This window comes from Rhinolophus ferrumequinum, chromosome 3 (assembly GCF_004115265.2).
Source record: "Rhinolophus ferrumequinum isolate MPI-CBG mRhiFer1 chromosome 3, mRhiFer1_v1.p, whole genome shotgun sequence".
NCBI lineage: Eukaryota > Metazoa > Chordata > Mammalia > Chiroptera > Rhinolophidae > Rhinolophus > Rhinolophus ferrumequinum.
In genome coordinates, this window is record NC_046286.1 from 45948980 (window position 1) to 45975031 (window position 26052).

Here is a 26052-nt window from a genome sequence, read left to right on the forward strand (position 1 = left end):
GCCATTATTATTTGCTTTAGCTGAGGACTGGATTTGGACAGCTCCCCACCCCAACTCCTTCCTGTGGCTGAATCCATGGAACCGCAGGGCTCCATACCTGGGCAGGTTGTCTGTATGACTGATGTTGGGAGGGCTGGGGGAAGAGGCTTTTTCTTTTTTGTCTTTACTTTACAAAGAAAGAACTAAATTCTCTTGTCAGTTATATTGTCCCTATTATGAACTTCATCAGACTTTTCATGTTTGAAAAATGTCAGTGATGAATTAACAATAGCCATGAAGACTGTTACCTATTGTTAAAAACAGGACAACAGGCTCCATATGGAGTCACTCATGCAAAGCCCCATTTCACCAAGCCAAGACTTAATTCGTTTTAGCTCTCCCAGAAATGGAATCTTAAACCAGGCAGTCAGGAGTCACTTGATCCTTAGTTGGGTAATCTGCCTGATAGACCCCTGTGTATAAAGGGGGAATTTGTTTTCTTTCTTCTCTTCTAGGTTCTTTGGCTGATCTAATAATTCAATTCACACAGGACATATTAAGAGGAGAAAAAAATTAATTTCATGTGTACAGGAGCCCCATAAAAAGATGAGACTCAAAGAAGTGACCAAAGCAGGAAGCATTTATACCTTTTAGACAAAAATGAATAAATAAATAAATTTGTAAAAAATTAACAAGACAAAGAGATTTGGGCTTAGAGTAGTAAATTATGAAGAAGTAACAAGGTTTGTTTATACAGCCCTCTCAGTCCTAAATTCTCTCTCTGGGATGCAGATGCCTTCTACCCTCCTGGTACAGGGAGGGTACCTTTCACACGGGAGATTCATTTCCTGCTTTCAGGGAGAAACAGGAGGGTCAGAGTGTCCTTCTTGCCCTGGCTGTTTCTCAGGCAACATTAATTCAAAATAATCAATATGCCAAAGTGGCTTATTTGGGGATGGCATATTCTGTTCCCCTTCAGTTGAAAGAATCAATGATGCAATCAAGGCCTTCCTAGAATGTTACAGTTGAGAATGATGCTCGTTTAACAAGGTGTAAGATACCCTTTTAAAGAACAATAGTTGGCTGTACTTATCAAGTAGTAGAAATCAATAAATGTTTGCTACATGAATAGATGTCTATGTCTAGATGGTGGGGTTGTTTTTTTTTTTTTTTTTGGTTTTTTTTTTGCATGTGGATGTCCTATTGTCCTGGCATCACTTGTTGAAAAGACTATCCTTACTTACTTAATGGTCTTTGTTCCTTTGTAAAAAAATCCTGTCCATTATATTTATGTGGGTCTATTTCTCTCAGCTCTCTATTCTGTTCCATTGATTTATTGTCTAATAAACCTGAATCATATTGAGGAATTTTCTTATTGTTAATATTATCTTCTTATGAATGATTAAGGAGGCAAACTAACATTTTTTGAGCAGCTATGTCCAATAGATAACTTGAGTGAGTCCGTTTCTCTAACTACACTGCTAACACCCTCATCCAGACCTCACCAGTCTTCCCGGGACCATTGCAATAGCTTCCTAACTAGCCCCTTGTGTCTTCCTGTCAATTATCAATTTATTGCCTCTCAGCTTCAAGCTCACCTTGCTTTGCCCTCCTTGTGATGCTAGAGATGGGCTCTACAAACCCCATGTTTCCTTTGCTAATCAATATGATCTAGGCTCTACCGAAAGAGAGGTGCTGCGCAGAGTCTAGAAGAATAGAGGAGGGGGAAGAGAATTTCTTTTTGTTTTTTGTTTGTTTGTTTGTTTTTTAAGGTGGCAGGAAGGGATGCGGTGTGCAGCTGCTCCCTGTAGTGTTCTCCAAAGCAGCTGAGGTTCTCATGGTTTCAGGGAGCAGCTGGCAGCAAGTTTATTCTTCCCTTCAATGGCAGGCAGCTTGTGCTTGCAGCAGCTACATCTTCTCATGAGAATCTGAATCTTAGACCTTGCAGGGCCTCTTCTAAGTTTCTACGTTCCTTCCTTGCTTCCCTTTCCCTCAGCCCGGAGACTGCTCTCTGCAGCTGCTACCTGTGTACACAACTTAGAGCCTTTTATCCTTTTAAATAGTTAACCACCTTGTACCTAGTTAAAAACTCCTCATGTTAAATATTCACTGTTCATATTGTTGATGTGGTTTCTTCCTCTCAACTAGAACCTGACTGATACATTCCCTATGTTATTCTCCAGACAGCAGCCAGAGTAATTTACTTTTAAATTTTGGATCCTACTGAATGTTTTAAAAAAAAAAAAAAAAAAAACAAAAAACAAAAACAACAACAAACAGAATAAAATACAGATTTTTTTATTATGAGGTGAATTAACCTTCCAATCCTGCTAGTACACTTCTGTAGTTTCCCAATGAGTTTGAATAAAAGTTGTACTCTATCCTAGCCTTGAGACCCCTGCCTAGCTTCCCTAGTTTATCTAGTTTCTTTCCCTCATCTCACTATACTCTAGACACTGTGTTATGTAGATGTTATGGTTTCGTGCGGTGATGGTCAGTTTTATGTGTCATCATGGCAAGGCCATATTCCCCATTTATTTAATCAAACACTAATCTAGATCTTGCTGGGAAGGTATTTTGTAGATGGGGTTCACTTCTACAACCAGCTCTCCTTATGTAAAGGAGATTCCCTTGATCATGTGGGTGGACCTTATCCAATCAGTTGAAAGGCCTAAGAGCAAAACTGAGGTTTCCTAGAAGGAGAAAACATTTTGCCTTAAGATTACAGCATGAGCTCCTATCTGAGAGTTCTGTCCTAGCAGCCTTCCCTACAGATTGGGGACTTGCCAGCTCTCACAATCATGTAAGCCAATTCCTTGAAATAAAGTAGGAGATGGATTGATAGATGATAGATAAATCGATCGATCGATCGATCGATCGATCAATAGATAGACCTGGATCCTACTGGTTCTGTTTTTGGGAGGCCCTGCCTGATACCCCTGGGTACTCCAAACTCAGCCTGGGAGCGTGCATGAAGCTCTGGCCCCCACTTTGCAAGTCTGGCTTCTCTCATTTTTAAAGTCTCAACTGAACATTGCCTTTTCAGAGAAGCCCTCCCGGACCACCCTACCTAAGAAGATTTTGTATCTGTTCTTTTTTTAAAAAAAGCATTTCTGTTTGTTATTGATTTCCCCAACTAAGATCTTAATCATCAGTGAGGCATAACTACTTTGCTCATCACTTAGGATCTTAGCTAGCTCACAGTAGGTACTCAAAATATTTAGTGAATGAATAAATAAATCTATTAAATGCCCAATGATTTTATTTCCTAAGGAAAAAATATATAAATACATTTAAGTTTCTTTCTGTTTAATTTTGAAATATTCCAAAATGTAGGTAACAGTTTCAGATTAATACATTTAATGAAAAATTTAACAATGTTTAAAATAAAAATTCTTTTTGATGAGCGTGATTTAATTTTTAAACACAATACCATAATTGCCCTAATTTTCTCACTTTGAAAGTTTACCCAAATCCAAACCATTCTGTTTAGCTCGTCTCCTCCATAAAATAACCTCTCCTGACCACAATAACTCACCTTGAGCAGTCTTTCTCCTTGTACTGATAGTGCTTATTCTGTACCACATAACTTCAGCATTTAGTTATCTGCTGTCTAACACAGTTGGCTTCTTGTTTCATATGTACTGTATTAGTCTTCTTTTTCCAAGGACAATATAAATGTCATCACTTCATCTTATTCATTCTTTTATCACACCAGCACCCAACACAAGATCTTGTACACTCTAGGTTGAAAAATTAAATTCCTTTTTAATTCTTTATATTTCATAATTATGGTCAAATAATTAATGTTTCATGAATGCTTAGACCAATTACCTGGTGATTTTCTGAATAAACTTCCATATTTGGCCCAAATCCTTGGGAAGTTGAGCACCTTGGTCTCCTTCCTGTGAGGCAACACCCACTTCCTGCTCTGCAAGCTCTTTCTGCCAGGAGCCACAATTGGTTTTTCAAATGTGGTTTTTAGTTTAAATTAATTAGAGATTATGAGCATGAACTGGCAATGATGAGTCAGTAAGGAAAAACACATATATATTCCCCCACCCTAGAATAAGAGAATAAAGGAAGGCAGCAACAAAGATTTCTATTTTTTAAAACCACCACGGTTTGCTATTTTAGATAACTTGAATTTTCCCTCCATCAGTCTAGACATGAGAGGAACACTTATGAAGTATGAGGTATTTTCAGCAAAGTCATGGACATTTTGGTGACTTTAGACTTTTCTTTATTTACTTTTTTTTTGCAGTGTTGTGGACATGTTTTAACTTGCTGTATTGCAATCACTTTAAGATAATCCCTCTAAATTACAGCTCCAACTAGCACTAGGAATAAATATTTGTAAAGTGCTGTGTCAATGAAACAGAATAATATCACAGAAATAATAGACAAGAATATCCTCAATAAGTGACCCATGAAAAACCAATTGATAGTTTAAAGTGATAAGTAATTAAAAGTAGTGGTTCTCCCACAATGAGATACCACCTCACCCCAATCAAAATGGCTATCATCAATAAATCAACAAACAACAAGTGCTGGCGCGGATATGGAGAAAAGGGAACGCTTGTGCACTGTTGGTGGGATTACAGATTGGTGCAGCCACTATGGAAAACAGTATGGAGGTATCTCAAAAATCTGAAAATGGAACTACCCTATGATCCAGTAATTCCACTCCTAGGTATCTATCCGGAGAAATCCAAAACTCCAATTCAAAAATCTTTATGCACTCCTATGTTTATTGCAGCACTATACACAATAGCTAAGACATGGAAACAATCGAAATGCCCATCGGTAGATGACTGGATTAAGAAACTGTGGTACATTTATACAATGGAGTATTACGCAGCCATAAAGAAGAAAGAAATCTTACCATTTGCAACAACATGGATGGACCTAGAGAACATTATGTTAAGTGAAATAAGTCAGACAGAGAAAGATAAGTACCATATGATCTCACTTATATGCGGAATCTAAAGAAAAGAATAAGTGAATGAACTAATCAGATACAGTTTTGGAGACAAAGAGGAAAAACTGAGGGTTGCTAGATGGGGGGGGGGGTGGGGATAAGGGGGAAGGTGAGGGGATTAGAAAGCAGTCAGTAACCACAAGATGGCCATGGGGTTTTGAAAATTAATCTGGGGAATGTAATTTAGTGGTTACCAGAGGGTAAGGGGAGTGGGGGGTGGGAGATGAGGGTAAGGGGCATCAAATATATGGTGATGGAAGGAGAACTGACTCTGAGTGGTGAACACACAATGTAATTTATAGATGATGTGATACAGAATTGTACACCTGAAATCTATGTAATTTTACTAACAATTGTCACCCCAATAAATTAAAAAAAAAAAAAAAACTGCATGGTTCACTTAATGAAAGCAGTTAATAAGTGAAGTTCTTTTTTTTCAATTAAAATTTGGTGGGGTGACAAAGGTTAAACAAGGCTGATTCTTTGGTATCAAATAAGTTATTTTTGCGGTATGTTATTAAAAGAAAAGTAAAATAAATTTAAAATATTTAGTAAACTACAGGATAAAAAGTAAATTGTACTAATGACTGATAAATTTTTGCAAAATGAAACTGTGGGAAAAAAAAAAAGTAGTGGTTCTCAACCATTATGTCTGAACAATGAACTGAAGACCACTGGGTGGCCTTGGGGAGTCCATCAATCCCTATTAGTATTGTATCTGCAAAAAAGTAGAGGCTTGGCTCAAACTGACTTAAACAAAAATGTATTACCTCACAAACCAAGAAGTCGAGGCTACAGGGTTGTTTGATTTAGTGGTGTCATCAAAAAGCTAGGTTCTTTCCTTCTCTCCATTCTTTTGTGTCCTTTTTCCTCTGGCCACCTTACTCAAGGTTACAATATGGTTGCCAATAGCGACAAGTTTCCTCATTCATATTCACTGTGAGAGAGAGAGTGGAGAAACCTCTTCTCAGAGCATGGGGGATAAACCTTTCCCTTCGGTCTGACTGGGCCAAGGAGGGTTATAAGTCCACCGTGGAATAGCAAAGTTAACCAGTGAAAAACATGCTTGGATTGGCTTAGACTAATCAGGAGCTCCTCTGGCCTGGGGCTAGGACAGGCGCTTGAACAAAACCAGCAGTCTGATTCAGGAAGGAGGAAACCAGGGTGCATGCTGGTCAGGTGCCCACCACAGGTGTGAAGCATCTGGAGACTGAATTCGTAACGTGTCTTTTGCTGTTGTTTCCAAATGCCCTTGTGGCTCCTGTGATCAATAAAATGCAAACTCAGTTTGAAAGTGTTTTGGAAGTGCAGTTGAATTCATAATGGTCTTTAGCAATGTATTTTCTCCACCAAGAGACATTAAAATGATGACGATAGTCATCTGTTTAGAAAGGAAAGGAGGGAAAAAGAAAGGCTCTTAGTGTCGCAAACCTTCAAATTCAACGGCAGTTCTTGTGGGACAGTCGGTGCAGCCCTGTCTCCCTCTGCTGGAATCATAGTAAAATTGTTTAAGGCAACTTTTTATTCTCTTCCAAGTCTGTTTTTAACTGAAACACACAGCCTTCTAGGTTCAAGTATAACTTCGCAAGAAGGAGTTTGATCTGATTATCACAGTCCAGGAGAATCACTGGGGCAGACATTGTGGGGAAAAGAGGAAGTGTTGTGAAATCATCTAGGCCTAAACCCACAGTGGCCATGTGGAGTCCTCTATGAGGTCTACTAGGATGGAAGAGGGGGTCCCTCAGCAGCATCACATGGTCTGAGGGCTGAATACAAAATACAGGGACTTCTTTTGTCCCCAGAGCCGCTCACCTGCTGGTGAATAATTGCAGTAGTCTGCAGCTGTATAGTCCTTTGGCATTTATAACACATTTTCTTTCTTTCTTTTTTTATTGGGGAAGGGGAACAGGACTTTATTGGGGAACAGTGTGTATTTCCAGGCCTTTACTGGGGAAGAGTGTGTTTTTCCCAGGACCCATCAGCTCCAAGTCAAGTTGTTGTCCTTTCAATCTTAGTTGTGGAGGGTGCAGCTCAGCTCCAAGTCCAGTTGCCGTTGTTCAATCTTAGTTGCAGAGGGTGCAGCCCACCATCCCTTGAGGGAGTTGAACCAGCTACCTTGTGGTTGAGAGCATGTGCTCCAACCAACTGAGCCATCCGGCCACCCAGGAGCTCAGTGGCAGCTCAGTAGCAGCTCGTTGTCTTCAATCTAGTTGTGGAGGGCGCAGCTCGCTGGCCCATGTGGGAATCAAACCAGCAACCCTGTTGCCCAGAGCTTATGCTCTAACCAACTGAGCCACCCATCCGCCCTACAACACATTTTCATACCCACTATTCCATTTGCTCCAAGAACCAGCCTTTGAAGTGGTATAGAGGTTGCTACCTCCATTTCAAAACTGAGGGCCCAAGACATTGAGTTATTTTCTTCAGGACACATGATTCATAAATAGAAAAAATTGTGCTTTCATCCCAGGTCCTGTGCTTTCCCATAGACTCTGTACTCTTCCCCTTTCCTGAAATGACTGGTTAGTAAAATGATTTTGTCACCCCGTCTTCTTACTTAACACATTGCCTAAGGCAATTTGATAACAACTCAGATCTTTTAGTTAATCAGTTTCAGATTTTTCTCTGCCAATTGGAGGAACTGATTCACTTGAGTGAAATAGAGGATTTTGTTTTTGGCGATAGTAAAAACGAATTCTTTAAATGAGAAGCCACATTTGGAACTGACCAACTCTTGAAAAAAAGAAAGAATTTAATTTAATTTTTTAATAAAATAAACAACAGGCTTACACTGAACTCATGGGCAACAGAAAAGAAGGACATTCAACAACAAAAAAACAAACAACCCAATTGAAAAATGGGCAGAGGACCTGAAGAGACATTTCTCCAAAGAGGACATACAAATGCAAATAGACATACGAAAAAATGCTCAACATCACTAATCATCAGAGAAATGCAAATAAAAACCACAATGAGATATCACCTCACCCCAGTTAGAATGGCTATCATCAACAAGACAAATAGTAACAAATGTTGGAGAGGCTGTGGAGAAAAAGGAACCCTCATACACTGTTGGTGGGAATGCAGACTGGTGCAGCCGCTATGGAAGGCAGTGTGGAGGTTCCTCAAAAAATTACGAATAGAATTACCATATCACCCAGCAATCCCTCTCCTGGGTATCTACCCAAAAAATCTGAAAACATTTATCCATAAAGACATGTGTGCTCCAATGTTCACTGCAGCTTTGTTTACGGGGGCTAAGACATGGAAACAACCAAAATGTCCTTCGATCGATGAATGGATAAAGAAGTTGTGGTATATATACACAGTGGAATACTATTCGGCGGTAAGAAAAGATGATATAGGAACATTTGTGACAACATGGATGGATCTTGAGAGTATGATGCTAAGCGAAATAAGTCGACAGAAAAAGCAGAGAACCATATGATTTCAATGATATGTGGTATATAAACCAAAAACAACAAAAGAACAAGACAAACAAATGAGAAACAAAAACTCATAGACACAGACAATAGTTTAGTGGTTACCAGAGGGTAAGGGGGTTGGGGGGTGGGAGATGAGGGTAAAGGGGATCAAATATATGGTGATGGAAGGAGAACTGACTCTGGGTGGTGAACACACAATGGGATTTATAGATGATGTAATACAGAATTGTACACCTGAAATCTATGTAACTTTACTAACAATTATCACCCCAATAAACTTTAATTTGAAAAAAAAGAAAAAAGAAAGGGAAAGAAGGACATAACAGTTGTTCAATTTAATGTACGAGTATCTAATTTGTTTCAGCGTGTGACTGTCTTGACTCACAGATTAACTTTAGTTGCATATAATTCCTTAAAATAAGTTAACATGAATTCCACTCTTTCTTTGAATCTACTGAAAAATAAAAACAAAATAAGCCTCAGAGTATTCCATTGTCTCCATTTTCTCAGATGATTCTTTCAGGAGAGGAAAAAAACACTGGAGATCTTTAAGAGTCAGTAAAACGAATGATTTTTGTAGATTGGTGTCCACCTTCTGCCTCTTAGGATTAGGGTTAGACTTTCCCTTCTGAAAGCACCCTGAACCTTGCTCCATACCCTGCTATGACAGCAGGAAAACAGCCGAGACAGCCTGGATGTGAACATAAATCAAAAGTTTGGGGGGCATTGCATCCTTGATGTTTGGTGGCCTGACCTTACCTTCGGGGTCTTCTGGAATCATGACTATTCCCGTTGGCAGAGGTGTTGGGGCTTCCCAGGTTAATCTACCTCATTTACCAACAGCAAAACAGGTCCAGATAGGTTCTTTGGTTTTGGTTGCTTTCTCCAAGTGGCTATAAAGTCATAGGAGGTTCTTGTTTTTATTGGTTTCATGTAGGTACATCCTGCCTGTTTTATTCAATAGTGAAGATAGAGCTGTCCAATCCCTGGTGATGTGGTCTTTGGTTCCCTGACTCCTGCTTCTAATTGTGCTGTAGCAAACGCTAGAGAACAGCACAGATGATTTTCTCAGTTTGTTCTAGAGTTGATTATTCAGTACTTTCAGGAATTGCTGAGTTAAATTTCACCTAATTTTAGCATTTCCACAGCTCATGCTCTGAAACCTCCATGGTAGGGACATGTAAGGTTGAGACACCCATGATTATTTTACTTAAAAACCATGCTTTACTTTCAGGTCAATTTACAGGTGTTAATTAGTGTCCCCTAGTAATTTTAAAATGGAAAAGCAAAAGAAATGCTGCTCCATCCATCCCCACCAGTCCCCATCCAGTCATGTAAGGTGCCTCTCCAACTCAGTTATCCACAGCTCTCAGACAAAAGGAGGTTAAACCTGATGTGCTGGAGAAGTCTAGAAGAAGGAAGGCCAAGCTGTCCAGGCAGTCAGATAGGGACATTCAAGTAAATGGCCAAATGGCCTTGGGCATAGGTTGTTGCCTTCTTAGCATTCAATGCCACAGGGCATTCCCCACCACAGCTGGACACCGCACTGTGTGTCCTGGGAAAGACAGCCATGTGTAGGAGCTCACAGGATCTGTTCCTTCAGGGTAGGTCGTTCTGATTACAAAGTTTGCACTAAGAATATGGCTGACCCAGCAACCTCACCGCAAACCTCCAGGAAGACCAAAAATGGGAAATCATTAAGATTTTAGGCAAACTTTCAGCTTTCTTCTGTTATACCTAGTAGATAACATGCCAAAGAATTTGAATAAAGCAACCCTGCCACAAGGAAATATAGGCTGTGGATGACGACAGTTACTGTAAAGTGGGTTATAGGAGGTATAGACATCTTCTTAGAAAGGCAGACAGTGCAAGAGTAACAGCTCAGATTCGAGCCAGTTCTACTGAGGTTCAAATCGCGGTCTCACACACCTGTGTGGCCTCTGGAAGGTAAACCTGTCCAGGCCTCAAGTTCTCCATCTGCAAAATGGGCATGATAACAACAGTACTTAGTTTTAGGGAAGTAAAGGAGTTCATAAACAAAAAATACAGGCCACATATAAAGTGTTCCTCGTGGCAGAGCTTTACACTGACGTGTTTTTCATACATTCTCTCATTCACTTCTCACAACTACCCTGTGAGATGGGCTAGGTAGGAATCAGTGCCTCCATTTTATACATATAGAAACTAGGAGTCCAAGAATTTTCTCCACTGGAAAATGAAGCAATTAAGAGCCATCATCTCTAAATTGTAAACATGCATTTTCAAACCAAGCCTATTTTCTTCATTTGGTTGCAATTGGTAGATAACAACTTTTTAAAACTGCAAAAATTGGTAATTTTTTGCTTTATCCCACCAACTTCTTCAAATTTCCCCCTCACCTCTGTATCCACCCAAAGCAAGGTTCAAGTTGTATGTTTGCTGCCTCTGAGCTTTAGTCGGATATCTGTTTTGGACGAGCCTGTTTCTGTGCTAAGTCATCCACTCACATTGCACATACCTGTCAGTTTCTTTATTTATAGTTATACATTTATTATTTATTTAAATTATTTATTATAACTATCATAAGAAGCTTTATTTCTCCAAACTGGAAATAATCCAAATGTCTATCAACAGGAGAATGGGTAAAGAAATCATGGTTTTTTCATACAATGGGATATTTACTTACTCAGCAGCAAATAGGAATGAACTACACATTCAAAAACATGAATTCATCTCAGAAATGTTCAGTGAAAAAAGCCAGACATAAAAGGGTACATACTTTATGATTTCATTTATATGGAGTTTTAGAAATGACAAAACAAATCTAATGGTGATAGAACACTGACCCGTGGTTGTGAGGTCAGGAGGAAGTGGAAATAGGAATGACTGGAAATGGGGCGTTAAAGAAATTTATCCCGTGTCAGGAATGTTCTGTCTCTCGATAGGAAGGTGGGTGAATGCATATACACATTTGTTAAAGGTCCTTGAACCGTACGTGCACTTAACGCTTAAGATCTGTGCATTTCACTGTATGTAAATAATACCTTAATAAAAGATGCCAGCTGTAGGTAAACAGTTAACTAATAATAGTTTATTAAAAGGTATCTTTTCCAGAAATACAGATATGACTAGACATGCCAACTATTTAAATGCCCATATTCATGTGAACTATTGATTAACATGCCATAGACAAGAGCAGAATAATATTGTAGAAACAAAGGATGCTTTTGTTCTTGACATTATGACCTTCAGGTAAGCAGTAGCCTGAATATCAGGTGCACAAATGAGCCAGATTGCAAACCCGTTTAGTAACACATTGTTATTCATAATGTTATTTTTAAATATAGTCTTATTTCTTTTTTTAAAAAAAAAGAATCTCGAGAACAATAAAGTCCAGCTATTTATCTCACTCTGATAGTCTTATTTTTAACACACCTATATCACATTTGCTTACTGACTCAATTTCTTAAAGAGATTCAAACTCAGAAGAACCTCTCCTCTGTAGTCACATTTACATCCTTTAAGCCAGCGGGACCTCTCAAAACAATGCAGTATTGTTGACTAACAGGACTGGGGTGACTCAGGGTAAACCTATCACCACTCCTGAGAAAAAAACCCCTTAAGACTAAGAATCACCAAGGAGGCCTTGTGTTGCCCTCGTGAATCTAGTAATCAAGGGCCCCTTTGAGTGTGGGAAGGACAGGCTTCTGGAAAGAGCAGCTCAGGGAACGGTCACACCAATCAATACATGTGCAGTCAGCGGGATTGGGGTTTAGGGCCTTCACAGTCTGCCCCAAGGAGAATTGCCTTGGCTGTGTTGACTCCATTTGCTTGCCCCCCAAATTGGCAGAGTTGGGGGCAGGGTGAGAAGAAATCCCGTCCTCTTTTAAAATAAACAATGACAGGGACTCCGTGCCCAGGTCCTATTTCTGGGCACAGGAACATTCTAAGTTTCTTTGAGCTCAGTTGTAACAGAAGCTCGTGGCATCAACAAAATGCTTTAGAAAGACTCATTTATTTCTGACCTGCCTGCTTCACACTTGAGATAGGAACAAGAAGATATCTGGGTGAGAAGGAGGGAGGGAAGAGGCAATAGGTAAACATGGCCTTAGATGTGCGCTCCTAACAATTCTCCGCTGATGCTTCATGGACAAAAGGGGGTGTGTTCTTGGGTGGTATGGCAGCAACTGCTCTTTCCTCCACTATATGTTTTTCCCTTTTTTCCAGAATTCCTGTTTTTAGCTAGGTGTATGCCTATTCACAGTAAATACATTTCCCAGCGTTCTTTGCCGCTAGATGTGACCATGGGACCAAGTTGCAGCTGATGAAAAGCATGTGGCAGCCTCCTGGAACTTTCCTTGAAAGATAGCTGGCATGCTCTCTTTCCCCTTCTTCATCCCTTTAAGCATCCTGCCTCTTCAATTGCAGAGATGATGGCTAGCGCTCCAGCCACCATCGTGGACTATGAGGATAAGGCCCATACCCTAAGGCAACAAACAGTGAGCTGGAAAAAGCCTGACTTTTTGGTCCCTGAGGACGTCATGGAGCGGAGTTTCTGTTCCGTTCTGGATTGCCACTTTCAGACGTCTTTCTTTTGAAGCCCATGTTCTTTTACTTGAAGGCTGAATCTAACTGAAACTGATGCAGGTGATATTCAGCAAGAGCAAATGCAGAAATCTGGATGGTATCCAATTATAGTGTGGGAGAGGAACAAACTTTCCTCTACCCTCAAATTTCTTCTGGCTGGTCTTAATAATCAAACAGATGTGAGACAGATTTGCAAGAGAAAAGAACCACATTTAATATATGCATATGTATGGGAACCCCACATACACAAGAGAGTCAGAGACCCCACAGGCATAAGAGGTTCAGAGGCAGAAAGGGAACGTGTGTGTACGGGACATTCTGAGCTAGGGATGAGGTACGGTGTCCTGAGGGCTTCAAAGGGTCGTTGTAGAATAAGAAGAGCAGGTGTTTAGTAAATAGAAGTTTGCCCTGCCATACAGGTGTGTTATTGATGATAATCTCTTACTATGGGCAAGGCCTCTAATTCAGTTTCTTCCAGGTAGTCAAGAGATGGGCAGAAGTTTCTCTTGAGCCTGAAGCTAAAATTTCCTTTGGCTCAAAATAATCCTCATGCCATAGAAGCTCATCTTGGGGTGGCTTGTTCTGAACCCCCACAACATCAAGCAAATTTTTTTGAAGGAATTTTCCTGAGGCCAGAAATATGGTCTGGGAAACTCAATGAAAAGCATGATTCAGTAAAGACTCCTGAGAGGTGGGCTCCTTATCATTCCAACTTCAGAGAGAACACATCAAGTAGCAAAATCTGGTACTCACAGATGTCCCAAGGGATCAGAGGGCCAGAGGATGAAATCTCTAGTCAAAGGAAGAAATCTCAGCCCAGGTCACATGCTGTCACCCATTTCATGTAATTTGATGAATATTAACTAATTTGAATTCCATAACTGGCAGGAGAGGTAAGCACTTTTCCTTTAAAAATTAGGCAACCTCTCTGGGTCTCTTTTCTCATCTGCGAAATGAAGAATGAGTCGTCCCTTAGAAAGGTTGTCCTCAAAAGTTCTGGCTGGTCCAGCACAAAGTTTACATCTGTCCTTTGATGACAATGTCAGGATAAAGTGAAAACCTGGATTTTCTTGCTAACGATTTCATGTATTCTGAGATCAGGTCCTACATTTTCAGTGTTACAATTTTTGTTGTTTTAGAAATGATTGTGATTATAGATGAAAGTGGTATTTTGGGTTGTGGGTCAGTTTTAAATGTTTTCTTTTGGCAAAGTTAAAAGTTGGCAACCCTCCTTCCCCCTCTTCCTTCCTCTCCTTTTCTTTCTCCTCCTTTTCCTCTCCTTCATCACTTTGTGTTTTCTCTGTACCAGGCACTAGGCTGAGTACTTTAGCCACATCCACTCACTTAGTCCTCAAATCCACCCTTAGAGGCCAGAATCCCCCTTTTTTTTTTCCAGATAGAGAAACAAAAGCTCAGAGAGATTAAGTAAATTACTCAAGGTCACACAGCTAACAACATGCATTGTTTTAATCTCCAGGCTCCTGCCTCTGCCCTAAACATGAATAAAATGTCACAGTAGCTAACAGGAAATGACATGATGTAAGTGAAACACCTCACACCATGTCTAGTGCATAGCAGGTACTGATAAAGACTAATTGTTCATTCATCCCTTCTATAAATATTTATTAAACCTCTACCATGTGCCAAGCACTGTTATACACCCTGAGATATAGCAATTAAGAAAATTGACAAAATTCCTGCCTTGTGGACCCTTCCATTCTATGCCTTATTACATCTGTGATTACATCCCCTGCTGCAGCTTTCACCCACATGCACTCTTCCTGCTCTCAGGAGGAGTGGTTTGTGCCATGCTCTACTCTGCAGCCCTTCAAATGCCACAGCACAGTAGTCTTGGGGGAGAGCTGGAGATACAGTGCCAGCAGCTGCCAGCTTTCTACCAGACATAGAGTAATGATGCTCTCTTAGGGAAAAGGAAAGGTGGCAGGTGTTAAAAAGAGAAACAACAGGCCAAAATGGAGTCACTTTTGCTAAGCCAGGTCATCAAATCAGAATTTAATTACTAACCTAAACCTAATTGCAGTTTCGGCCTCTCCCAGGAGTGGAATTTTAAACCAATCAATCTGGAATTTTCTGATCAACACTAATGAGGTAATCTGCCTAATAAGACCCCCTGCGACCCCTTAAGGGAAGGTATCCTTTCCTGAAATAATCTACTCTTTTCACTTCTTAGTCCTACCCTCTTTCTGCCTATAAAATCCTTCCATTTTGTACAAAATCAGAGTGCTCTTGTAGTTACTAGACGGGAAGCTGCCTGATTCATGAATCGCTTAATAAAGCCAATTAGATTTTCTGTTTTACTTGGTTAAATTTTATTCTTTAACACAGGGTAAAAAAGAAGTGGGTGAAGGCTGAGGCCAAAAATGATTGGCAACCAGAGGACCGGGACCTGGGGCTAGAGGCATTCTCCAAGCAGTTTGGGCAAATCCAATGTCAGAGCAGAAACCCAAAGCTCCGTGGGTGGTTGGTGCCAGCCAGTCCCTCCCACCTGACACCTCCATTTCACCCATGCCACCAGGAAGGAAGGTGCCTTCTGGATTGGCCTGAGGAGTGTTGATAGAAGACTAAACCTTCATTTAGGCCCTTTGTGTCTCGCACCCCAGAGCTTTCTTGCAGGGAACTGTGAAAAGAGACAAGAACTTGGGGCCAGAAATCCACTTCCAGTCCTGGTCCTATAATTTGCCATCTTTACCTCTTCTCTCCCCTATGAGCCCTGCTTCACCGGGTTCTTGAAAGGGTTAAAGGATTGGGTTCCTGTAAAAGCCCCTTCTCATAGTAGGCTCAGGATTCCTTTGTTTGGTGATTGGTTTGCCCAAGATTAGGATGTACAAGTTATTGGGAAAGTTGGAAGGGTGGGCTTCTCTTCCTCACTGTGATCACTCTGGCAGGGTCCATTGCTTTGTCCTCACACACTCTGCTCATTCCTGTTTTCCCATCTTCCACCAGCAGAGAGAAACCTGAAGCACCCTACCCCCCCCCCGCCCCCGAGAACCCTTTGGGTCCCAGGGAACACATTTTGCAAATCATGCAAACCAAGTCGAGACAATACTCTCACAGAGAAATTTATTTCAGACTTTAGTACCAGCCTTCAAAAAAGAGGTAGTCTTATTAAAAAAAAAAAAAAAAAAAAAAAGAATGGGACTGCTAGAAAATCAGAAACTCAGGCACTGAGATTTTTCAAAAGCTCTTTCGGTGACTAACACACAGCCAGGACTGGGGAGCACAGATTAAGGAGAATAATCACAACATTAAAATATATATATATCTACTTCAGTGCACAAAGGCATAAACTGCTTTGGTAACACAAGTGAGATAATAATAAGTTCTGCTGTGGGAAGGGAGGGAGAGGATGTCAGGAAAAGTCAGAGAGGAGGTAACAGTTGAGCTCAACTTTAAATGATAAGCAGGGGTCCTATGGCCTCACTACCTGAAGCATGGTCTGCACACCAGCAACAGACGTCTCCTGGGTGCTTGTTAGGAATGAGTCATCCTGGGTCCCCTCCCAAACCTACTGAATCAGAATCTGCATTGTAACAAAATTCCCAGGTTGTTCATACACACATTACAATTTAAGGTGCCTTGAGCTAAAGGGACAAGGTAGAGAAGAGCATTCACCACCATAAACCGTTTTAAACAATGGTTTACTACAGCCAAGGTTTTAAAAAATAAATCCCAAACCTAGTTTTCAATGGTTGACCCAAATGCCATTTCATAATGACATCTGAAGATCAGAGGGTGAGGATTGAGTTTTTTATCTAATCTGCTAATGGGAAATGTTTTTATGCTACTGGGGAGGACTCTCACCGGATGACCCTGGAGGTTGGACAGGCTGGGACATAGGTCTCTTTCTGCAAACAGGCCAGTGCCCTCGCTCTCAGACACATGTTGAGCACACAGCCTTCCTCGTGGGTACCATTTTAGTGCATGTCATATTTCCTAGCGATTGGTGGGGGCAGTGGGGGTGTCAGATTGGGGGTGTCAGCTGCTTGCAATCCAGTGTTAATCTCCCCAGCCACAGCCGTCTGTTCTTTTGCAATGAAATGGAAAAGGGAAGAAGTCTCCAATGGTGGTGGTGGGTCTATGAATTCTGCTTTGCCTTCATTAAATGAATATACCATTTACACAGTGATGGGATTTAGGACACACAACCCCAAAATATGGCATGTTGGCCTATTGAGTATTTCAAGCTGAAGGAATTTGAGAAATGGCATGTTCAAAAAGGACTTTCTGACCTTCTCCTCCTAAAGAAGGTTATCACCCTTATATGAGAGGTGCCTTCCCTATATTTGGGGGAAAGAAGCACCCTTGCACACATATGTCTGAAGATGAGGGACACAGAGAGGAACCTGAACAAACAGGCCCTGCCAAGTTCCCCCAACTTATTCTACACGTACCTCATACTGTTTGTCCTGTCGTATCTTTCCACAACTTACCACTTTGCATCAAATCTAGCATAAAAGCACTCAGGATTAACTGTTTCTTTGGGTCTTTATTTCCTTACGTGGCTCTCGTGTCATGTAAAACTTAGATAAATTTGTATGATTTTTCTCCTGTTAATCTGTCCTTTTCAGTGTAATTTCCAGCCCCCGCCAGTGACCCTAAGAGGGCCAAGGAAAACTTTTCCCTCCCCTACAGCAGCACCGGTGGTGGGAACCCATAATACTTCGTCCTGGCCACCCTGAGTAGCTGGACAATCCACAGGCCAGCTTCCAACCTCAAGGAGAATGTCCTACTCTAACTCCAAGTTTCCCCTAGGGATTTCCACCTACATGCTGACATGTTTCAGCACAATCCAGCCCTGTTTGGGGTTTTCTTTCTACTGTTTCCAAACTTTTCTCAGTTCATTTAAGTAAGGGAATAAATCGCTTTTTCCCTGAAAATACCATGAGAAATGAATTGTTTCATGCAGCTTCTGCCTACCTAGATGTGTTGAATACAGCGATGGAGGCAGCACACTTCAGTGGGTATGTAATAGGGAAAATCCTTCCTACCTCAGCGGGGTTTATGTGAGAACTGAATTAGGAGTCATACATCCCGCTCTTACCAGGGTGCAAGCAGAGAGACCACACTCAATACTTGGCCCTTTGCAGTTGCTTTAATGCCTGTTCTCCTATCTTATGTGATGGCTGAGGCAGTCGCCACACTCTCTCCTGGCAGTGCCCATCCATTGTGTGCAGGGACAAAGGATAGTACAAGTTCTCAAAACTGTTGCTTCCCAAGCTTTTGTCCTTAGGCCTGATGACAGAGTTACAAACACCGTTCTTGGACCAGTCTCCCAAATTCTAATATAATACTTTGGGGAAACAACCATTGAGACCACAACCCTCATTCAGGCCAAATATGCCACAGTGTTATTTTTAAATCCTCCTAAAATACAAGAGTCTAGCATAGTCTTTCCATAATGAACATTTTCTGAAACTTTTTCCTTCTCTCTACCTAAATCACTTGTAATTGAGAGAAGGGTCCCTCTTCTTTACCAAAGAGAGCCGTCTACCTGTGCACTTGATCCCACCTGTCCTCTGGCCTCCATCTTGCCACATCTGTTCACGGTCTTTGCCCTTCTCAATTTTAATGGTCGTTATTTGCCCGCACCCCACCCTTCTCCACTTGAGAGTCTCCCTTCTCCCAGGTTCTGTAACACAACAGTCTTCAGGTTCTCCTTCTACTTTCCCTGATCAGTCCTTCTATTCCCACCTAGATATACAGAGGGTGCCAAAAAAAATGTACACACATTTTAAGAAAGGAAAACTGTATTAAAATTGTAATACTCAATATATACCAATAACAAAAGATGAATACAAGTCACGTTTGACATCTGCAATTACAAGAGGTGCTCAAAGTAGTTACCATCAGAGTCCAGACACTTCTGATTATGTACGACAAACTACTGCTTGAGTAACGATGACCAAATTGTCCACTTATATACATTTTTTTGGCACCCCTGGTATTTTTCCAAGCTCTTGTCCGCAGACCTCCTCCCTTCTGTTTTTCTCCTTCAGGACTTTTGTCCACTTTGACTGAGCACATCTAGGAGGGTAGTCCCAAATTTTTACCTCCCTCCAGCCCCTGATCAGCATTTATAACTTTTTGTTCAACATCTCCACTTGCTTGCCAAACCCAAACTCCTCACCCTCCACCTGGAATAGCTCTTGCCCCTGGATTCCCAGTCTCTGTTCACACCAGCACATAGGCTGTGGCTCTCACACATAACTGAACTTCACATGAACTTTCTCCACTGTTATTACCATTATTTTCCTAACCCATTGCTTCCCTCAAAGTAAACCGCTTCCCATTTTTTGAATTCATAGTGTCCCTTCTGCAGATGTTTACAAAAGGATTGAACCAAATCAGCGTTTTTGAAGAGTTCTAACTTTCTAAACTTATACAGTTTTGATCATCTTTGACATACGTGACCCAGATCAGACCAGTCAAGTGACTTCCCAGGGTTTATTTTAAGTGGAATGAACCTCAAAGGACCTTTGACACCAGGGCCATGAAACTAGAAGGATGAGAACCTGAGACTTCTACATGTTTGATAGGGTGTCTGTTCACTGTCTCCTGATCATACCTGAGCTTTCCTTCTGCACGTTATCATCCCTCTTCCTCCTTTTCTACTAGTTGAAATTATATCTATTCATTGCTCAAAATTTACTACAATCAGCATTTACTCCTCAGATTCTGTGATCTCTCCCTCTTTTGAACCACAGCCACTACAGTGTAAACTTCTTAATGAAAGTTGTTTCCATTCATTTCTTCATCTGCCACCACCCTTAGCCTCCACCTGGGTATGAGGCCATGAAGACAAGCGTGTAATAAATGTGGTTTCCTTGGTGTCAAAGAAGTATGCCTGATCAATAGTTTTTGTACAGTACCTATTTTATTCTAACATGCATATTTTTCACAATTTAATGTTGGCGAAATCAGGATTCATCTTATAATCATTGGCATGCTATAATTTAATTAGCAGAGTTTTTTCTGTCTTAGTGGCACATAAAATATGGGTGCATCTTACATTTGACGGTCTTAGATTCAGTGGAATAAACATTCAGTTGTCCCTGATAATAATTACGTTTTTTCCCTCTGTCTTCCTGCCTTCACCTCCTTTACCTCCTGTCTCCTCTTTACCTTTAATTGTCTGTGAAGCAGAGGCAGACGATTACAATGCCACAAGGCAACACTAAGTACTATGGTGACATCGCGCCATGGTCCCACGTGATAAAACGCCGCTCGTGAGCCCACACGTTGGCTAGAGAATTAACTCCAGTTAAATGTATTTTGCTAGAGAATTAACTCCAGTTAAATATATTTTGCTATAGAATTAACTCCAGTTAAATATATAAACTAGTCAAAATACATCTTTATTTTTTTAAGTATGAATAGGCGACCATGTTATATGAGCCTCAGATTATGAAGACAACGTGCGCGTAGTCAGAAGCAGAGCAGTGTTGAAATTAACTAAGACAACCAAAGCAATAGGATACATTTAACGACAACAGAATTATCATTCTTTGAGCAGCACTGTGGCTTAGGAGAGACTCTAGACAATAAAGGTTTCTCGACAAGTCCAGATGGCCTGGACCATCCAACTATCCTTGTTTACGCACTTTCTTCATTTGTGTATGGGCTGGGAAATCCAGTGGTGTTGAGCCAGACAACTCCTTGGAAGGGAAGCTGTACTCATTAGCACTAGCATGGGAGACCTGCCACAACCCCTAGTGTTGTGGAAAAGGGGGCTCTCTCACCTCCTCTCCCCACAGTGTAGGATCCAGCCAAAACAGATGACTTGCCCCACAAACCCTATACCCTGCAATCCCAAATTTTCCTGCCTCTCATGATTTCGCTCAGGCTGATCCCTTCATCTACAGCAGTACTGATGCACTTTCTGTGACTGTGGAAATGTTCCATAGACTGCACTGTCCAATACAGAACCACTAGCCAGATGTGCCTACGGAACAGAGCACTTGAAATGGGGCTAATGCAACTGAGGAACTGAATTTTGTTTTATTTAACTTTAATTTAAATAGATACATGGTTAGTGGCTACTGTATTCAACAGCACAGATCTAGCATGTCTTTTTCTATATGTGCATGTAACATACACATTTCTTCTTCTCCAAATCCCCAAACTTCTAGTGAATTATTAAATCTGAGAGTCGTCTTGGGGACCACTTGAACTTGCAGTTGCCCAAGGTAATCTATGTCATATTGCTGCCCAGAGCTGGTCCCACTGAGCGTTCAGCTCCTTGAATCATGGCCCTAATCACACAGCTAGAGGCCACAGTGCAGATCAGGGCTGGTGACCAGAGATGGTACATCTAGCCCTCAACATGGGCAGTCAAGTAGTGAAGCCAGTGTCTGGGATGACAGTCACACAGGAGTCTATTTGGGAACAGAGGGAATGGGTGGGGGCCTGACCCAGGGGAAGGAGCAGAGAAGCTGGGGTGCAGAGAGCAACTGTATGGTCAATCACGGTGAGGGAGTAAGTGAGAAAGGATCAGGCAGCTGCGGCTTCTGACTTGAAACTTCTGGAGGCTCTGGTATCCATGTGTGCTCCAAACCTCAGGAACTAAGAATCCCTGGGAACCATGAGCTGTGGAGCAAACTCCACAGGCCAGCGATTACTTGATTTAAGGCAGGGTTATGCTCTCTCTTTTGCTGTACCATTTACCTACTCTTGTCCAAAGGACCAGACGCCCAGACCTTGAGCAGGAAGGTGGCTGGGGCAGTGGGGAAGAGGGCAGAACAATTTCCTCAGGAAGCAAACAATCTGAGGTGGGTATTTCCTACCTACTTCCCCAGAACAGACTTCTAATCAAAGTGCTGTGATTTAAAGAAAAGGTCCCTTCTCAAAAGGAAGTCCTCTATTCCTCCAGAAAGTCTACTAATCAGAGAGATTCTCTGACGTTAACTAGCAAACACCTAAAAAGAGCTGTGGGAAATGGTCACTCACAACTTACTGCAGATTCAATAAATCGGATTGCTTTCCTAATCTGAGCTTAGCTGCATTAGAGTAAAGAGTCACTAGCTTGTGGAAGCCAAGGGAGAAATCATTCGAAGGTGAGGGGTACTTCTCGTTGGCATAAGTGGGGCCCCTGGCAAGGGCCCACGGCTTGGACACAGGAATGGTTGAGGACACCTGCCTGCTAGGGTAGAAGCCCAGAGAGGGAGGTAGGACAGCATGTGATGCCAATTTCCACAGCAGACCCATGCGTCCTTCTGCCCCAGACCAAGTTCTGCTGTCACTGATTCTCCAGTCCCTGTCCCTTTGCCCAGCACTAGGCTCGTCCTGCCTGGAGAATACAAGAGAAAAGCATTGAGTTGGCTGCATGAGGGCCTCATAGGAGACCGGAAATGCTTTTCTAGACAGACCTAGGAGTAAAAAGGAATCAGCAGATAGACTGGTCTGTGGAGTAAGTGGGGATTGAGGGCAGGAAAAGAGCAGAAGTACTTTCTGCCACATGTAGAATGGGCACAGGCTTAGCGGAAGTCTCTGAGAAAAGAGACTTCTATTTGTTTATTTTCACAGCACTTGGCACAGGGTAGATACTCAATAGTTAATGAATGGTTAAATGGATGGGTGAATGAATAATGTCCTCTAATATTGCAAAACCATGCAAGTTGCCAGACTCACACAGGTCAAATCATTTCCTGTCTGGCATCTGAGCTTTTTTCCTTATTAGATAGGCGTTTAATCCAGTTGTGTGGGTTTACAGATGTTTATTCCGATTTTAAATCCTAATTTCCCGTCTTCTATACAGAATGCCCTTTATTTTCCCATCTCCTTCACAACTGCACCCTAGGCTTCATATGGGCCTCAGAACATCTAGGGGCTATTTGAGTCTTTTTGTACTCAGGGGATGAGGTGGGTGGAATCTTGCAAACCAGTTCAAACACAAGAACAGAAGAAGAAGACAGCCCCAGAGAGGCATGAAGTGGGATATAGCACAGCATGAATGAAGGGCCAGCCCATTGGATTGGGGGAAGGGCAACTGGAGGGCTCCTGGGTTCCTCCAGGAGGGGGCACTGCTTTCGGGGGTCCAAGCACTGCTGCTCTGATTGGTGAGGGGAGCGCGGTCAGCAGGTGTATGTGTAGACAGCTGGCTAGGCCCCATGGATATCTAGGCCCCTTCCCAGGCACAGCCCGGAGCCCCTAGGAAAACACTGACCAATAAATTAGGTTGAAAAATATATAGGAGGCAGGGAATATCAACCTGGAGTATTTGTCAATGGCGTGGGTGTTCTGGAAGATGCAAAGACCCATCTGGCCCTTTAGAAGCCCCTTCTTCCTAGAGGAGTTAGCTTCATTGCTCAGGGCCAGGTGGACCACTATTTTGTCTTGCTGTTCTTCTTCCGTCGGAATATGGCTTCTTGGGTACCCGGCCAGGCTATTGGCCTCAGACTCACTGTAGCTTCCATCCAACATCATGGTTCTTGAGTGAAGCATTCCACACATGCACGGAAACTGTGAGCAGCAAACAAAAGGGGAGCTGTCAGGCACGTTTGGGCCTTGTGAGAGGGGCAGAAGAGGTGGCCTGAATTGAGAGCAAAGCTCCATGGTTACTCAGAACCACAGAAAGGCAGAGCTAGAAGGATCCCCAGAAATCACTTAGCCCAACGATTCTCTACCCTGGCTGCATGTTAGAATCACCTGGGAAGCTCTTTAAAATGGACTTGCCCACGTTCCCCTTTAGATTAATTAAAAGTCCCTGGGTGATTCTACTATGTAGCCACGGTGTAGAACCACGATTTACTCCAAATGCCCTTAATTGCAGAGGCAAAAACTAAAACTCAGAGAGGCTATACAATTCTCCTGAGGTCACACAGTTGGTGTCAGAGTCAGGACTTTAAACCCCCATTCTGATTTCAGTTATGGGACTCCACCTCTTTGTGCATGAATCAAAAACTGATTAGGCAGGAGAGTGTCCTTATTCCAAAGAGTTACATGTCAGGTTACAGGGTCGTGGTGCCTTCAATGTGTTTTTAAATGGTTCAACTGTGCCAACAAAACTCTACAATCTTCCTACTCCCAGTCTTTGTCCAAAGATTTTCTGCTTTCTGGAATCTTTTCTGGTAGAAGTTAGAACCTATTCTAAAGTGCATCCTTCTCCTTTTAGGTTAACCTCTCCCTTTTCTACATGTCACACCCTCTACCCCAATTCTCATCCCACCAAAGTATAAGCTCAGACAAGGGAATAAACTAAACTCACCTTCTCCCGCAGCTTCCGTTCCTTCCGCTCCTGCACCGTGGTCAGATAGTTGACAGCTGCGTACTCCAGCACCGAGAGGAACACAAACACGAAGCTGACCCAGAGGTAGATGTCCACGGCCTTGATGTAGGAGACGCGGGGCATGGAGGCGTTCACGCCCGTGATGATGGTGGACATGGTCAGCACCGTGGTGATACCTGCAAACATCCAGCTTTAGTTTAGCCGCTGACGAGGGTACAGAACTATCCCCCCCCACCCACACACACACACACACACACGCTCACATTTCACTAAGTCATCATTTTACACTCTTTATCTCTTAAATCTAATGGGAAATTCTCCGGCCATGTTTCCACCCCCTAGAGGTGTGCGAAGAAGGAGCCAGGCTGTTCTCCTGGCCAACTCGCTATTTGTCTTCTTTCACTGTAAGTGCCTTTGGACACTGGGTTTCTGTCATGTGGCTGACAAGATCAGCAGTGCTCCAGAAAGAATCTGTTCAGATGTGGACTTTAAAACAGTGACTAGGGGGTGGCCAGTTAGCTCAGCTGGTTAGAGCGAGGTGCTAATAACAGCAAGGTTGCTGGTTCGATCCCCGTATGGGCCACTGTGAGCTGCGCCCTCCTTAAAAAAATAAAATAGGGCCAGCCCGGTGGCTCAGGCGGTTGGAGCTCCATGCTCCTAACTCCGAAGGCTGCAGGTTAGATTCCCACATGGGCCACTGGGCTCTCAACCACAAGGTTGCCAGTTCAATTCCTCAAGTCCCGCAAGGGATGGTGGGCTCCGCCCCCTGCAACTAAGATTGAACACAGCACCTTGAGCTGAGCTGCCTCCCAGATGGCTCAGTTGGTTGGAGCACGGGCTCTCAACCACAAGGTTGACAGTTAGATTCCTTGAGTCCCTCAAGGAATGGTGGGCAGCGCCCCCTGCAACTAAAGATTGAGCATGGCACCTTGAGCTGAGCTGCCGCTGAGCTCCCGAATGGCTCAGTTGGTTGGAGTGCGTCCTCTCAACCACAAGGTTGCCAGTTCAATTCCTCAACTCCCGCAAGGGATGGTGGGCTGTGCCCCCTGCAACTAGCGACAGCAACTGGACCTGGAGCTGAGCTGCGCCCAACACAACTAAGACTGAAAGGACAACAACTTGAAGCTGAACAGCACCCTCCACAACTAAGATTGAAAGTACAACAACTTGACTTGGAAACCAGGCCTGGAAGTACACACTGTTCCCCAGTAAAGTCCTGTTCCCCTTCCCCAATAAAAATCTAAAAAATAAATAAATAAATAAATAAATAAATAAATAAATAAATAAAGTAAAATGGTGACTAAAAGATACCTCTAAGGGAACCTTCCCAAACCTCAAGGAATGAACACGTGCTTCCTCATCTAAGTCATGTTTATGAAGACTGTGGAAATTCCTGGAAGCCTACCATGCTAGTTTCTTCCCTGTGCTTTGCTGGTCAAACCCTCACATTTCTCAGGGCCCAGCCTGATTTTGTCCAAATGATGAGTTGTAAACATTCACTCCAGAATTCAGGGTGTGCAAAGGACTAAAACCACAATTCCAGGGAGTACAGTCCTCTCCTTCCCAGAAATCGCACACCATGGTCCCTGCCTCCAAACTCTGTCTGTCTAAACAAGGCCAACAAAGAAAGTTCTGGTATTTACAGAATAAGTTTTTGGCATTTGTAGAATTGTCTTATTTATTGAAGTACTGAACTCTAAAACTGCTGGTGGTAGAAGTCTATATCCCAAATAGGCTCTATCTTTTTGACATTATTCAAGCAGCGTTGATGCTGTTTTAGCTCCCTGTGGTTTTCATAATGTAGCCTAGGAAACTGAGGGCAGCATGGGAATGGT

At 42.3% G+C, this 26052-nt stretch overlaps 1 protein-coding gene across 1 annotated transcript in view; it reads right to left on the bottom strand.

Annotated features, from left to right (window-relative positions):
- Nucleotides 1-21957: 21957 nt before the first annotated feature.
- The window catches only part of GABRR2 (gamma-aminobutyric acid type A receptor subunit rho2), a 31040-nt gene continuing 26945 nt past the window's right edge, over nt 21958-26052 (bottom strand). The window contains exons 8-9 of the mRNA XM_033102684.1: nt 24197-24393; nt 21958-23451 (exon numbers count right to left, since the gene is read on the bottom strand). Coding sequence (XP_032958575.1) covers nt 23140-23451; nt 24197-24393 — 509 coding nt within the window. The 3' untranslated portion in view covers nt 21958-23139. The remainder of the gene's footprint in view (nt 23452-24196; nt 24394-26052) is intronic.